A 16020-nucleotide genomic window follows, 5' to 3' on the forward strand; every position below is an offset into this window, starting at 1 on the left:
AGAGCCTTCATCCAGCAACTATGGGGGCAGATGCAGAGACCCACAGCCAAACATTAGGCAGAACTTGGGGAATCCAGCTGAAAAGGGGGAAGAGGATTGTAGGAGTCAGAGGGGTCAAGAACACAACAAGAAAGCTCACAAAATCAATTAACCAGGGCTCATAGGGACTCACAGAGACTGGACCAATAATCACGGAACATATACAGATCTGACCTATGACCTCGGCATTTATGTTATAGTTGTGTAGTTTGGTCTTCTTGTGGGACTCCTAGCAGTGGGAGCAGGGTGGGGGTTGTCGGAGTCTTTGCCTGCTTTCGGGACCCTTTTCCTCCTACTGGGCTGCCTTGTCCAGCCTTAATGTAAGAGGATGTGCAACTTGATATTCTAAGTTTGGTTGAGAATTCCTCCTGGGAGGCGGAGGCCTGCCCTGTTCTGAAGGGAAACATGGGAGGGAAGATGGGCGCTGGGTTTGAAGATTAGGTGCTGTTCCTCAGAGGTGACATCATGTAGGGAATAAGAATTGCTGTTGGCCAAATGTCCAAAGCTCCGAGCTACCCCACTGACTCCCAGTCACATGATTCCCATCGACAAACTGGTTACACTTTGCAGTTCTGTTTCCCAACACATCAAGTGCATCTTTTCCAACACATTAGAGTATTAAGGAGCTAGCCAGGCAGTGGTGATGCCTTTGATCCCAGCACTCAGGAGGCAGAGGCAGGCAGGTCTCTGTTGAGTTTGAGGCCACCCTGGTCTACAGAGCTAGTTCCAGGACAGCCAAGGCTACACAGAGAAACTTTGTCTCGAAAAAGCAACTGTAAATAAATAAATTAAAAAAAATATTAAGAAAATGCTACACCAAGGACTGTGTCCACCTGTCCTCCTCCCATGTTATCTTGTTTCCTGGCTAGCCATGGCACATGGACTTTGTAATGGTGTGCAAGACGTTTTAAAACAGGAGTCTTGCCGGGCAGTGGTGGCGCATGCCTTTAATCCCAGCATTCGGGAGGCAGAGGCAGGCGGATCTCTGTGAGTTCAAGGCCAGCTTGGTCTACAAGAGTTAGTTCTAAGACAGGAACCAAAAACAAAACAAAACAAAACAGGAGAGTCTTACCCATTCGTCTGCAGAGTGAGTCAGCAGCCTATAGTGGGGAAATAAAGGGGTAACAAATGTCAAATATGATTTACTGTATTTCCACTACAGAATCTGAAGAAATGCTCAGGACAATACTCATTAAATAGGCGATGCTGCCCTCCCTTTATACTGCTGGGGAAAATGTCATTATTAATTTTGACATCCAGAATTCTGGACAATTTGGCTAAATCTTTTACGAGACTATCTGAACCCTGACATACATCACAGATCTGATTTACAAACAATATATGGAGTTTATTTTATCTTTCCTTTTTACTACCTAGAAAATAGCATTTGATATATATCATGTAAAATTCCAATGGCTCAGGGCTGGAGAGATAGCTCAGTGGTTAAAAGCATTGCCTGCTCTTCCAAAGGTCTTGAGTTCAATTCCCAACAACCACATGGTGGCTCACAATCATCTGTAATGAGGTCTGGTGCCCTCTTCTGGCCTGCAGGCATACAGACAACATTGTATACATAATAAATAAATAAATAAATATTTAAAAAAATTCCAATGGCTCATTAACCATGTATTTTTTTAAATATTTATTTATTATTTATACAGTATTCTGTCTGCTTGTCACATGGTTGTGAGCCACCATGTGGTTGCTGGGAATTGAACTCAGGACCTTTGGAAGAGCAGGCAGTGCTCTTAACCGCTGAGCCATCTCTCCAGCCCAACCATGTATTTTTTAAAGTTTTATTATATCTGACATTATGAGAATCTACCCATTATCATATGCCATATATTCGTCTTCATTCCTCAAATACTCTTACATTGGAAGCTTTAGGAAACTCATCACGTGAATCAGACTGTCCTGAGGCCATGTATGAAAACCTGTACCACAAAGGCTGAACTCTTCCTCCAGCAGCACAGCGAAGAGCCCACTCCTATTCAGTAAAATGCAGCTACAACGGTTCCTGTTCTCCTCAGCTGAGAAGCAGAGGACAGACAAACACCTATGCTGAACAAGCCTCCGAATGTCCTGTGTTCTGTGGTTGCCGTTCTGGCTGAAATAGGTCCTAGAATTTGCCACAGTGTCCCAGAGATAAAGCAATTAAAAATAACAGACAGGAGCTGGGAGTGGTGGTGCACACCTTTAATCCCAGCACTCGGGAGGCAGAGGCTGGTGGATTGAGTTGAGGCCAGCCTGGTCTACAGAGTGAGCTCCCAAACAGCTGTGGCTACAAAGGGACACCCTGTTTCAGACAAACAAATAAAAAACAAACAAACAAAGCACCGACATTTAAGAGAATGAGAAGAGAATGAGAATGTTTATCTCAAGCTTGGCAGGTGAGTGGAAACAAATACCGCTGAATTCACATCCTGATTTACCCTCCAAGGGCTGGGACTACTGGTGTGAGGAACTATACTCAGTTGAGAAATAATCTTTTAAAATGATAACATAAGTTGAGGAACAGTAGGGGACAGGCTGGTTAGGTGACTTGGCTAATGAGTTATCTGGTTTATTATCTACTAGCTTTCCCTTTAGCTGTCTTTCTGCTTCACAGCTCTGTGTCAGTACCCTTATATCAGGAGCCCCCTTTCCCACCAACGCAGAATGACTTTATAGCTTAATATGCATTATAAACACCTGTGGCTTTCTTCCAGCCTTTTCTGTTTAACATTTTCCTCTTGAAGTCTGCGCTTCCCATCCTGCCAAAAGAAAACAGCATTATTCAGGACCCTAAATGGTGATGGTACCCTAGGCTTCTTCTGTATTGTCTCAGCTTGGGTACAAAGAGTAGCTCACTCTCCTCTCTCCTCCCCCGCCCCCCACCGTCTCTCCCCTTCCTTCCTTCTGTACTTACTTAGAGAAAGGACTTAACTTTCAAACCAGCTTCCTCATACTCTACTCCAAAAGTTATTAAAACATTCTGATAGAATTTAGAAGTAGTTACTTTAGGAGTATTTTGTTTCCTGGAATTCAAATACAATCTAAAAGAAATAGCCTCTTTAATGGGTTCAAGGTAAGCTGGTACTTGTGAAAAGTATCTTTTTTCCTGACTTTTCTTTGAAAAACAGACCAAACTCAGCACAGTCTAGCCACTGGATGTGTGACCCTCTGGACACTCATGTAGCTGCCCCACTGCCAATGACTCCAACCTGTACACAGGTGAGTTTTCTGCTCTGAAGGGCAATGAACCCAGGCTGGCAAGGCCACCTGGGTAGTTTCTAGATCAACTTCTGTGAGATGTATCTCTATATCTCTATCTCTGTCTATCTATCTATCTATCTATCTATCTATCTATCTATCTATCTATCTATGTATCTATCTATCTATCAGAGCAGGCAGTGGCATATATCTATATCTATAAATATGTATATGCGCTCTGAACTGCAGTCCATCGGCTTCCAAAGGCAGACTAAGTTCTTAGACCACCAAAGCATCAGGCAAGAGAGGTCAATGCAACATTTACCTTCCAAGAAGCTCTCTTCACAGCAATCAATTCAAGGCAAAAACTTACAGTCTTCTTGGGAAAGTAAAGCAAGATAGGTAGACCTCCTCAGGCTTTCAGATTTACCTGCACTCAAAGTAGTAAAGAACACACTGCATGGTGCTTCTCTGCACATTTCAAATAGCAGTGTGTACCAGGTAACACAGTTCTATTTACCATTCCTGTGGGCTCTGCAGCAAACTAGCAGTTAATTCTCTAGAAATTATACCGCATGCCCTATGCTGTATGTGCTAACACACAAAGGTGCTTGCTCCTCTGAATAGAACAGAAATGTCTCATGCTTTGTAAGTTGTATCATTTCCAGAGGCTGGCCCTGTTTCTGCTCCCAGAGATGATCTTGTGGCTCCTCACCCCTGCAGGTGCTAGCAGCTTTCAAGACTGTTACACAGAAAGCTCCATTCTGTTCTTTAACCATTCTACATGATATTATTCTGTAATTCTACTTTCTTCTCCTTATAAAAGATGCTCCTTGTGTATATTCCCACTGAAGTCCACATGACACAGAGGGCCCCAAGAAGCAAACCCAGAGCTGAGGAAATTCTGTTGAAGGAAAACTTGGGGTTAGGAGGGGCTATTATACCATATTAAACAGTATTAATTATGACTCCATTTATGCTGTGGGACAATGGTCTTGTACCCTGTAAAGACCTGTCTGTCACTTGTATTACTTTAATAAAATGCTGATTGGCCAGTAGCCAGGCAGGAAGTATAGGCGGGGAAACCAGAACAGGAGAATCCTGGGAAGAGGAAAGGCTCAGTCTCCAGTTGTCACCCAGATGCAGAGAACATAAGATGAGAATACCTCACTGATAAAAGGTACCAAGCCACGTGGCTAACACAGACAAGAATTATGGGTTAATGTAAGATGTAAGAATTAATTAATAAGAAGCCTGAACTGATAGGCCAAACAGTTTATACTTAACGTGGGTCTTTGTGTGTTTCTTTGGGATGAACAGTTGCAGGACCAGGCTGGACAGAAACCTCTGTCAACCTCTATCATTTACAATGATACCAGAATAGTTTTTACTAAACAATTCAAAGGAAAAGAGTCATTTTCTTTTCCAGCAGAGCAAGTCCAAGATCATCTTAGAGGTCAGCTCAGGATCACAGTTTCCTCCATTCTGAGAAGCTCACTTTGCTGTCTGCACACTGTAGCCCACAGGAACTAAGCATGTCTGCACTCTGTGGTCCACAGGAACAAAACATGTTTGCACACTGTGGCCCACAGGAACTAAGCATGTCCACATGCTATGTCCCACAGGACCTGAGGAACTAAGCGTGTGGGCAGTGAAAGACCCGCTGGACCCATGAGGCTAGGTCGTAAGATGTAGGTGGAATGAGCACCTGAATAAAGAACACACTCACTGGGTGGGGCTCCGGCTTCTGGGCCCCCTTTCCTGGGGTGCTCCTGTTTTGTGACCTCTTCTCCTTTTCTTGCTTCAGTTCTAACTCCAACTGAGTCCTGGTCAGGTGAGAGAAGAAAGGATGAAAATTCTGATTTCTATATTCATATATTCTAAAGAATACCAGACTTTCCCTTAAAGTTCAGCAATTAAGTTTTAATGCCTGATAAAGTTACCAGAAATATATGGACAACCAAGCTGTAAAACAGCAGAACACAGTAAAGCTAGTAATGCTTCCATGTTTACTCTTTTTTTTCTGGCAATTCAGAATGCAAGTTAGGAGTGGCCAGTTTTAGCAGGTCAATTATTTCACACTAATTCCTAATGAAGAGCTGCGGTTATCTGGATGACAATGTACTTATACTACAACCGAGTGAGAGCTGTTTGGCTGGTCTCTATAGTTCTCTACTTAGTCCCCACACACCCCATCCCCAAAGCACCCCTGGTCGCTTTGAGTTTTTCAACCACCAGACTCCCTCGTTTGCAGTCAGTGGCTTCAGCACCAAAGTGCATCCAAGGTGACAGGTGGCATGAGAGAGTACTTAGGGTTTAGTCAGAGAAACAGGTTTTTAAAGGGGCACTGTAGGCACTTACTAGCTTACTAGTGTGAACTGGGACACACTAACCCCTCTAAGCTGTCACTTTATCTCAAAGTAGGGGCAGTAAGAAGTGTTGTGAAACATATACAAGACACTGTAGGAATTCAGAAGATGTTAACTGTTGTCACTAAAATCAGATTAGCTATCAATTACTATATATTTGGGAACTTGGTCTCAAATTCTCTTTTTATTTTAGTTCTTGAAGACGAGAGTGTCACTATGTGCAGCCCAACTTGGCTCTGGGCTCCTGTCTCGGCTGAGATTTCAGCCTGCGCCATGTCCAGCAGTCAGTTCGAAACTATTTGATAAATAAATGTTGAGTGGATTTTGGAACTGTTCAGCCATGTGACGCTTTCTGAGTTCCCACTGTTTGTGAAAAATACTGGAGAGATCAACCCTAGAAGGCTCAAGACCTGACTTCCTCTTTGCTGAGGAGCCTCCCTCCTGTGCAGTACCCACCACCACCCTCCTGTGCAGTACCCACCACCACCCTCCTGTGCAGTACCCACCACCCTCCTGTGCAGTACCCACCACCACCCTCCTGTGCAGTACCCACCACCACCCTGCTGGCCAAGCTGCCCCTGTTCACCGCTGCCTGGTGAGTGCCTCCACTTCCAGCTGCAGACTGTTGATCTTGTCTCCGAAGTCCTGTTTGAAGAGCCGGTTGTCCAACTCAGCAGATTGGCGGCCTCGCTCAGCCTGGCGCAATCTGAATGTGAGCCATATGAACTTGTGATAAAAACAAAAGCCATGGTGGGGAGGAAGACCAAGTTCACAAACATAAAATAAAACAACCCAAGGGGGAGAAAGTATGGGGAGACAGAGGGAAAAAAATGTAGGACACAGGAAGAAATTACGATGGGGAAAAAGATGGAGAAGAAACAAATTCTAAAGAAAAGCAAGATGAAGGTGAACCAGGCAGAGGGGAAGCTGGTTTTCTATTTTTTTTATTCTAGTACTACAGTTTACAGCCATTAGGTGATCAACAAGAAGACATCACGTTTTGGAAATCCATGTCCAGAGCCACCCTCAAGTACACAGTCAATTATGTCGAAGCCACTGTCTTTCTTTCCTAACAGGCTGGAACGTTATCCTTCTGCCTTCCACATACAGCTGAAGGTGCAGGCGGAGCTGCCTTCTCATGTGGGGTTATAGTGATTTCCTGACCCTTCCCTGACCACAGGAAGCTGGAGGGCAATCTCTAGCAACCCTTACCCAAGCTTCTCATGATTCCATAAGGACAAGCCTCTCTGAAAGTCTGGCTGTGTCTGCCCTTTCCACTTCTATCACGGGGTGACCAAGCAGTAAAACACTCAGCATTGGGGTTCCCAAGACTCCTGACCATATTCTCTGGGAGCTTCTTATGGATGCTTTCTTCTAAATGTCTTATAGCCTTGCACCTATAAAGGATCATTTTTATACAGTGGAATATTTGAGGCTTTCTGTAATAGAATTTATAGGCATGCTATATGCAGTCTAACTTTTGTTGGTTTGATTATTCCTTTTCAATGGGTATGGTAAAAGCAACTCATCACCATAAAAGGCTGATGAGCAGCAGAACGCAAGAGGAGGTTTATTTATATAGGTGCAAAGTTATAAGAATTAAAATGAGTTTAAGGATCCTCCATTAAGTTGGCTCTAACACAGGCCCTTTGAGGACCTATAAAAGCACACACACTCGGTTACACTCTTAATTATGTTTTGCCAAGAAAGTAAAAATATTGAATCAAAGGAATTATCTTTGCCTCTCTCTTAGCAGGGGCAATGCTACATAGCATGCCAGAAGGAGGGACAGAAAACATGGAACAAAACCCCAGGCACTGTGCCAAACCCGCTGGATGGAGTAAAGGCTCATGTATATAAAAGCCTGCCTCCCCAAATCAAAAATAGTTTTTTCTAAATCAAAGTATTTATAGGATTATTTACAATGTAGAGCCTAGAAAGGGTTAGCTCTGCAGTCACTTAGGAAAAAAGCCCTGCTAGTATTGCTGTGGCTATCTACTGAGAATCTTTGTTTTGATACTAACCAATGCTAGTGCATTATTGATTTCTCATGTGAAATTATTTGTTTTTAGTAACTAGAACCTTTCGCAAATATTTATCACAAAAAAAAAAGTGATAGAAGCTCTTGGGCCAGTGTTCCAGGCAAGGACAGCAGGTCGGAAGTCATGACTACACTGTGGCCTCTTTATCCGAGGAGGAAAAAAGCAGGGTAGATTTGAAAATCGTATTTGTATTAAAGTGTTCTCTCTGAGCTACCTAAGTAGTACGGAGGATGGCAGAGAAGGGCAGAGGTAGAGGTGACGCGTGTCAAGAGGGGTTCCCAGCTTCCGCACTAGGACGGTAAGAGCTACCTAATTACTACTTTGCTTCTAAGTACTTTAAAGAAATGCAAGGATGCTGTTTTTGTCCAAAATCACTAAGGGAAAAAGAAACTGCAAGCAGTCTTGGTTACTGAGAATAGAAGTGTAATGAAATACTAAGTACTTTTCTTGGGCTGGGGATTAAACCTACACAAGGCAAGAGAAGAGGAGTCACGGTCTAAGAGACAGAGCTACTTTAGGCCCAAGGTCCCCAGGTGACACCTGCCTGCATTACACGGCAGAGAACAGGCTCACTGATGTGGACATGGGCCACCTACAGAGTCTGATCACTATCAAGGACACATGTACAATGCTTCTGTTCCCCAGGCTTCCTGAAGATGGTCTTTTGATTTATTGTTCAACTCAGAAATATTTCTCAAAGTTTATTTGGTATTTAATGAGGAACCCATACCAAAATTTCTAACTCTGGGGGAGAAAATAACAGCAGCAACAACAACAACAAAACCCAACCTATATATCGAACTATTTTTTTTTTAAGTCCAACAAATTCAAGGTCAACTTTTGGTGACTTTTTTAAATATAGAATCAGAGCTTAAATGTAGGAATTTCTGACTTCTTCCTCTTATAGTTATTTTGTAACATCAGACTTGAGAGGTGACCATCTATGAAGTGTCTAGTGATGTTTTGGGATCAGTTTATTTGCGGCACTATTTAAGGTCTTTGCCTGTTTCACCAAATCTTTTTCACTTAAAATAAAAATAAAAAATGAGTTGGAAGGGTAATGAGAAAATGGATAAACAGGAAACAAAGACAGCAAGAAAATCAGTCAGATGAGTCATCATTATTTTAGTTCTCTTGGTCTTAACTGCCAAGTCAACATCACTGAGAAATAGTTTCCTACATTACAAAAGTACAACTTATGAACATGATCATCAGTTTATTAAATCATAAAATATCAGTACTCATGAGCAAGCACTTGGATAATCTGCTATAGAAATGGATTCATTTTCATCTATCATTCATAGCAGGACCAACAGTGCAAAAAGTTTTGGCCTCATTTGTAAGTCTGCAATTAGCTTCAGTGTTAACACTAACATGCTCCGCTGTTCAGGACTCTCCTCCCTGGCCAAGACTCACCTGAAGGAAGTCACCCATCCCATCCATCCATCCATCCATCCACCCATCCATCCATTCATCCATCAGCTTATGCCATGTGCATTCAAGAACTGTGACAGATCCTAAGACAGAACTGGAACAATTAGTTAACTAACTGCAAAGAGCTCACACTCTGAGAAGACAGGAGACTACAGGTGGGGTGCACAGTGAGAGATGCCAGGCAGGATGGGATCGGTGGATACAAAGTGCCAATCCTAGCTGGAAAGAGGTATTAGAGGAAGCCAATATCAGAATGTGGCATTTAAACCTTCATGTGAAAAATGGATTTGAAGAAGAGAGTGGAAGGGACCATGCATAATTAGTAGAACTATCAGAACAACAGGGATGAGAAAGCAGAAAGCATGGCCTACATGATTCAGGTTTGCTCAAGCATAACAAGGGTGATGAGCAGGGATTAGCGGTAGAAATGGCAGATGATCTTGGGTGCTACACTGCATTGAACTTTGAAGTCTCAGACATTTCTCTGTTGTACGGGGGAGGGGTTGACTTCAGACAAAAGGAGAAAGAGGATGTCACAGGAAGAAGTACTTGTGGGTAGGACTGAGTAGAAGAGGGAAACTCCCAACTGACAGGTGGAGGTGAGAGAGGCACAGCGGAGGCGTTAGCGAAAGCCACACAACCACTCAGGAGAGAGGGGAGATGAGAGAGATTAGAGGAAGGAGTTCAAGATGGGAGAGCAAGCCACGGTCAATACTTGGAGGATATCTGCCTTTCAGAATCCCTACCTTACTTAACGTGAAGACATCTAAAGACCTCAGTGACAAACAAACTACACAATTACAAACACTGCTCACTTAGAAAGGGTCACACACTTCAACCCAATCTGGCCTGGAACTCGCTATCTACAGACCACTAGAAAAAAACCTTAAAACGTAAAATATAATTACATAATTTGTTGCCTTCCTCCCTCCAGCCTTTCCTGTGTCCCTTTTACTCCCTCTCAAATACATGGCCTCTTTTTTTTTTACTTCACACACACACACACACACACACACACACACACACACACACACACACACCCCTACAACCTGCTGAGTCCATTTTGTGTTGCTCGTATGAGCGTGACTTTAGAACTGACCACTTGGTACTGGATGCCCAGCTATAGGCCCCTGTAAGTTCTCTATCGAGAGCTGCGGGGATGTGAGATTCAATCCATGTTAGCCTGTTTGTTAGACAGACCACTCTTAACAATATTTCGGAACGTCATGGAACACACACAGAGAAAATTTAACCAGAATATCTTATTATGTTGCATAAACTTCTTCTATTTTCTGTTGTCTAAGCATCCTGTCGGCAGTCTTACCTCTGCTCCAGCTGTCTGATGGTAGCGGCCATCTGGTTAGTTTTCTCTTCTAAGCGGCTGTTTAATTCACTCTTCTGCTTGACTCCTAGGTCTGAACTCTGGAAAGAAAGAATTATAAAGATTTACAGTACACGTCTGTTTAATCATAATGGTGAAGACGAAATAAACGGAACCGCTCTACAATTGTGTATTGCTAATTTCCAAGTAGAAAAAGAAAGCCAAGGAGCATTTTTGCTAAAATAAATATTATATATTATTAAATGAAGTTTATTACAATATCAGAAGGCTCATTGATTTATCTGTCCATTAAAGATCTAATGCAATTTACAATTCAGCTGATATGCTAAGCTGTGGAGCAGAAATTATAGGATACAAATATTTATATTATTATTATTCTAATCTTTGTAACTTTCTTCCAACATAATATTTTCATTGATTATTGGGAATTTCACACAGTGCACCCCAATCAGTCATTTCCCTTTCTTCCCAGGTTCCACTGTTCCACCTTTCTGCCTCCCCCCCAAAAGAAAAACATACACCAAATCTAATTTGTGTTGCCCATACACTCATGAATATTGATATTAAATAAATTAAAAATATACCTAAATATGATCTGAAGGGAAAATACAATATAACAGTAGAAGGAGAACTAGGAGGGGAGAGGGAGAGCCCATGGCGGAACGAAGGACAAGAGGACAGAAAAAGACAGATATCACATGTCCTCTCGTGTGGAACCTAGATTTAAATACACATTATTGGCTTAATATATAAAGGAAAGGAACAGTAAAAAGAGGGAGTGAGACAAGGAAGGGACTTGAGGATGAATATGAACCAAGTTCAATAATAAATATGTGCACAAAAATCTCATTAAGAAACCCCTATTTGGGCTGGAGAGATGGCTCAGAGGTTAAGAACACTGACTGTTCTTTCACAGGTCCTGAGTTCAATTCCCAGCAACCACATTGTGGCTCACAACCATCTAGAATGAGATCGGGTGCCTTCTTCTGGCCTGTAAAAATACATGCAGACAGATACTGTGTACATAATAAATCTTCAAAAAAAATTTCGGGCTGGAAAGTTGTCTCGAGAGTTAAGGGTACTTGCTGCTCTTGTAGAGGACCAGGGTTCAATTCCCATCAGCCACATGGTGGCTGGCAACCACCTGTAACTCCAGTTCCAGTGGGATCTGACAACTTCGTCTGATCTCTGTGAGCAGCAGGCAGGCATCCACATGGTGCATGCAGACATATATGCAGGCAGAACAACCATATACAGAAAATAAAAATGAGTATTTAAAGACAAAGAAAAGAAAAGATGCCCCTATTTTGAGCTACAGATATGGCTCAGTGAACAAGAGCACATACTGTGCCCGCAGAGGACCTGAATTTGTATCCCACCCAGCACCTAGATTAGCAGCTCATAAACCCTGACAGTTCCTGTTCTAGGGGATCTAACACCTCTGATACTCTGAGAACATAATTACACAGATCACAGAGACAAAAAAGAAAAATAAATCTTCAGAGAAAGAGAAACCCACAGGTTTTTCTTTTTGTTGTTGTTTTTTTTTTTTTTTTTTTTTTTTTTTTTTTTTTTGGTTTTTCGAGACATGATTTCTCTGTTTAGCCTGTCCTGAAACTAGCTCTGTAGCCCAGGTTGGCCTCAAACTCACAGAGATCCACCTGCCTCTGCCTCCCAAGTGCTGGGATTAAAGATGCGCGCCACTACTGCCCAGCAGAAACCCATATTTTAATGCTGTCTATTTCTAATACTGTGATAAATACCATGGTCAAGAGCAAGTTGGGGAGGAAAGGGTTTATTTCACTTTGCAGATCTCAGTCCATCATCAAGAGAAGTCAGGGCAGGAACTGAAGCAGAGGCCATGAAGGAAGGTTGCTTATTGGCTTGTTCCTCCTGGCTTCCTTAGCCTGCTTTCTTACAAGGGTGGCACCACCTACAGTGATCTGGGTCCTGCCACATCAATCATCAATCAAGAAAATGTACCACAGGTTTGCCCACGGGCCAATCTGGTGAGGGCATTTTCTCAATTGAGGTTCCCTCTTCCAGAAAGACACTAGCTTGTGTCAAATTGACCTAAAACTAGCCAGCATGGGTGCTTCAGGGAGAGAGAGAGAGAGAGAGAGAGAGAGAGAGAGAGAGAGAGAGAGAGAGAGAGAAAATACAAGAGAGAACACGAGAGAGCGCCAGGGAGTCTACTCCTCATCTTCCCCTACCTGCAGCTTGAAGGCAAGCTCATGCTTGAGAGCCCGGAGATCATCCAGTTGCTGCCGCAGAGACACCAGGGCATCCTGCTTCTCACAGACATCCTTCTCCAGCATCTTCATCGCCAGTTCCATCTCCTGCCTCATGCTGATCTGCAGCTCCAGTTCCTTCTCCACGTCCTGCCGCAAAGCAGATGAACTGCTTACACTCTTGCCTCCATTATATAAATGCCATAAGGTTTCACAAGGAAAGGTGGACGGACACCTTTAGTGCTGAGCATTTTGGCAGAAGGTATTTAAGAGACATTAATGACTAATAATAATTAATAAGACACTAATAATAACTATTAGGAGCTGGGTGGCAGTTTAATCCACACACGTTTAATCCAGCAATTGGGAAGCAGAGGCGGGTGAATATATGGGCTAGCAGCCAGTCTAGTCTACAAAGTGAGTTCCAGGACAGCCAAGGCTACACAGAGAAACCCAGTCTCAGAATAAAACAAAATAATAATAACAACGATTAGGATTAAGAAGAACATTTGCTGGGATGTTCTCGATAGAGCTGAGACACTGGAGTAACTGTTTAGTTTCTGGCCATCCGGATGGCCAGTAAGGCCGAGTGAAATTTCATCACTACTATGAGACTCTTTGGTTTCTACTATAGTCATGGCAGCATTCTTTAGCAGAACAAAGATACAGACTGGAGTTTTCTTCCACATTCAGGCTGTGCCCAGGGCACACCTTGGACCGTCTTACCTAGTTTCATATCTCTTAAATGACAACTTTCAAGTTCTGTATCATGCGTTCCCTCTTTAAATAGTTACGATAAAAATGAATCATGCTGCAACATGCTGATGTTATTTCTAGGATACTTTTAATGAAAAACATTTTAATCCCTAATTTACAAACATACAGACAGTAAATGGTAGTTATTGAAGTGCATTAAGAAGGTTCTATTTGCAGAGAACCTGAATTTCTGCCATGTACTCTTGCTTTTAAAGATTTATTCATTTTATTCATGAGTCCTCTGTCTGCATGAACAACTTTTTGCCAGATGAGGGCATCAGATCCCACTATAGATGTTTGTGAGCCACCATGTGGGTGCTGGGAATTGAACTCAGAACCTGGAAGAGCAGCCAGTGCTCTTAACCGCTGAGCCATTTCTCAACTCTGCCATGTCCTCTTAACTTGAAGTAACTTATTAAGCACACATTAAAGCATCTCTCATTTTCCAACTTTCCACATTTTTAGAGATACTGCAGAGTGGGCAGGGCAAGAAACAGTTTCATAGGGTTTGTAAAGACGGGCGCATTATTGAGTGCTGCAACTTTGATGGGCCCTCTGCAGCTTCTCGCTGTTGGAAGTTAAGGGATTTACCAATCGTAACTGCGTCTCCTCCTTTAAATGCTTCCTTGCTTCACTCAGTGCTTGCCCTTCTGCACTTCTGTCTTGTTTAGGACCCTTGAAAAGGTACAGAAGAGCACATATTTAAGGACTACAAGACTTGACATCAAATTTGCAAACACAATAAAGAAATGCACATTGCGTATAAGGTTTATTGTGTCTGAGGTTGGATTGGAAATCTGCTGTCTCTTTATTAAAAACCCTAAAAGTGAGTTACCAAAACTGGTGGTGGAGATTCGCCCCCTCAGTCCTGGAAAACACTGCCATAGCTGTATGTGGTGCCCGTAGTCTGAGTACGTGGAGCCTGGCAAGAAGACTGCTGGGAGTCTGAGGCCAGCCTGGAGGACAGACTAAGACACTGTCTAAAAAACAAAGACCACACACACAACAAAAACCACTCACCCACCTACCCAAGCAAACAAACAAAGGGGCTGAAAGTGCAGATGGCAGAGTGGCTGCTCAGCCTGCACGAGCCTTGCATTCAACCCCTAGCACCTCCTAAAATTGGGGACAGCTCACATCTTTAACCCTGGCACTGGGAGGTGGAAGCAGGAGGATTAGGAGTTCAAAGCCATCCTTAGTTATATACCAAGTTCTAGGCCAGCTTGGGTTCCATGGGACCATGGCTCAAAAACAAAAACAAAATGCAGAAACCCAATATCCTGATTCACTGCAAAATATGAGTTGGTTCAGAGGTGTGGGTGGTACTACATTATTTTCCCAGAGAGTTTCACATGTCACTGTCCAAATATCTTTGCTAAAAGGAAGGAAGCCACTAATGAAATTCTTCTGAGCATTTACAGTTGTTTTAATGTTTAATGTTTTAATGATATACATGCCTCAAAGTCAAATACTAATACTCTACATAGGAAACTGTTTTTATCCCATTATACCTCTAGAAACAATAGCAGTAGCCAGGAAGGATGCCATGAAGTCATAAACAAAAAAACAATCTTCACACAGTTGATAGATCTATCAATTAGAATGTTCCCCTAATGTAATTCTGTCATAAATTAGAACAGTAACGACACCAAGCATTATCAGGGCTGAAAGCATCATGTTATACTCCCTAAGGCTGGACACAGGTATGCTTACTTCTAAGCCCAGCACTTGGGAGGCAGAGGCAAGAGTCTGCGGTCAATCTGGGTCACTCAGTAAAACTCTGTCTCAAAGGATAACAGCAAGAAAATTAAGAAGACAGAACTGAAAAATATAAAATAAGTTTGCAAATCTATACTGTAGGCAGTTTTCTGTCCCACCAGACAGCTCTCAAATAGCCACATGGAGACTTCTTATTAATTATGAACGTCTGACCTTAGCTTACTTGGGCTTGCTTCTAACTAGCTCTTAAAATTTAAGTTAACCCATTCCTATTAATTTATTTTCTGTCTGATGGCTGTATTACCTTTACTCTGTACTGCCCATGCGGTCTTCCTGCTTCCTCTGTACCTGGTTGGCAACTCTGCACTTCTTCCCAGCATCCTCTCTGTCTGTAAGTTCTGCCTAGCACTTGGCCAGTCAGCTCTTTATTAAACCAATCAGAGTGATGTATTTTCCACACTGTAATCAAATATCTTGCAATACTACACTACCTAAAGCTTGGTTCTTGGGTGGGCAGTCAGTGGTGCACACCTTTAATCCCAGCACTTGGGAGGCAGAAGCAGGTGACTCTCTGAGTTCGAGGCCAGCCTGGTTCACAGAATGAGTTCCAGGACAGTCAGGGCCAAAAAACAACCTTCCCCCAAACAAAACAAAGCAAAAGCTTGGTCCTTGAAAATATTGATATGTAGAAAATTCATTTTCATGCTAATTTACTCAGTGGCAACACATAACTAGGCTACTCACTTTTAAAGGAGTAGCACAGTGTAAAAATAATGGTGTATTTATCACATAAATTATTTTAAGATATGAATATTTTGCCTGTATGTATGTCTGTGCACACCTGTATGCCTGGTGATCCCAGAGGGCAGAAGAGGGAATTGGATCATCTAGAACAG

The 16020-nt window shown here is 42.6% G+C and overlaps 1 protein-coding gene across 7 annotated transcripts in view; it reads right to left on the reverse strand.

The window, feature by feature from the left end:
- Rufy3 (RUN and FYVE domain containing 3) overlaps nucleotides 1-16020 on the reverse strand; it is an 83124-nt gene that overhangs the window by 4020 nt on the left and 63084 nt on the right. For 4 of the 7 annotated variants that reach the window (XM_041671074.1, XM_041671075.1, XM_041671076.1 and 1 more), the window contains 7 exons: nucleotides 13997-14080; nucleotides 12632-12799; nucleotides 10401-10498; nucleotides 6187-6306; nucleotides 4961-5057; nucleotides 2731-2792; nucleotides 1112-1139 (listed from right to left, as the gene is read on the reverse strand). In XM_041671074.1, the coding sequence (XP_041527008.1) occupies nucleotides 1112-1139; nucleotides 2731-2792; nucleotides 4961-5057; nucleotides 6187-6306; nucleotides 10401-10498; nucleotides 12632-12799; nucleotides 13997-14080 (657 nt within the window). Of the gene's footprint in view, nucleotides 1-1111; nucleotides 1140-2730; nucleotides 2793-4960; nucleotides 5058-6186; nucleotides 6307-6396; nucleotides 8668-10400; nucleotides 10499-12631; nucleotides 12800-13996; nucleotides 14081-16020 lie in introns of those variants that run through there. The other 3 variants (XM_041671079.1, XM_041671078.1, XM_041671080.1) reach the window with 3 other exon arrangements.

Source organism: Microtus oregoni, unplaced genomic scaffold (genome assembly GCF_018167655.1).
Source record: "Microtus oregoni isolate MIOR12 unplaced genomic scaffold, Mior012 000021F_ref0000039, whole genome shotgun sequence".
Lineage (NCBI taxonomy): Eukaryota > Metazoa > Chordata > Mammalia > Rodentia > Cricetidae > Microtus > Microtus oregoni.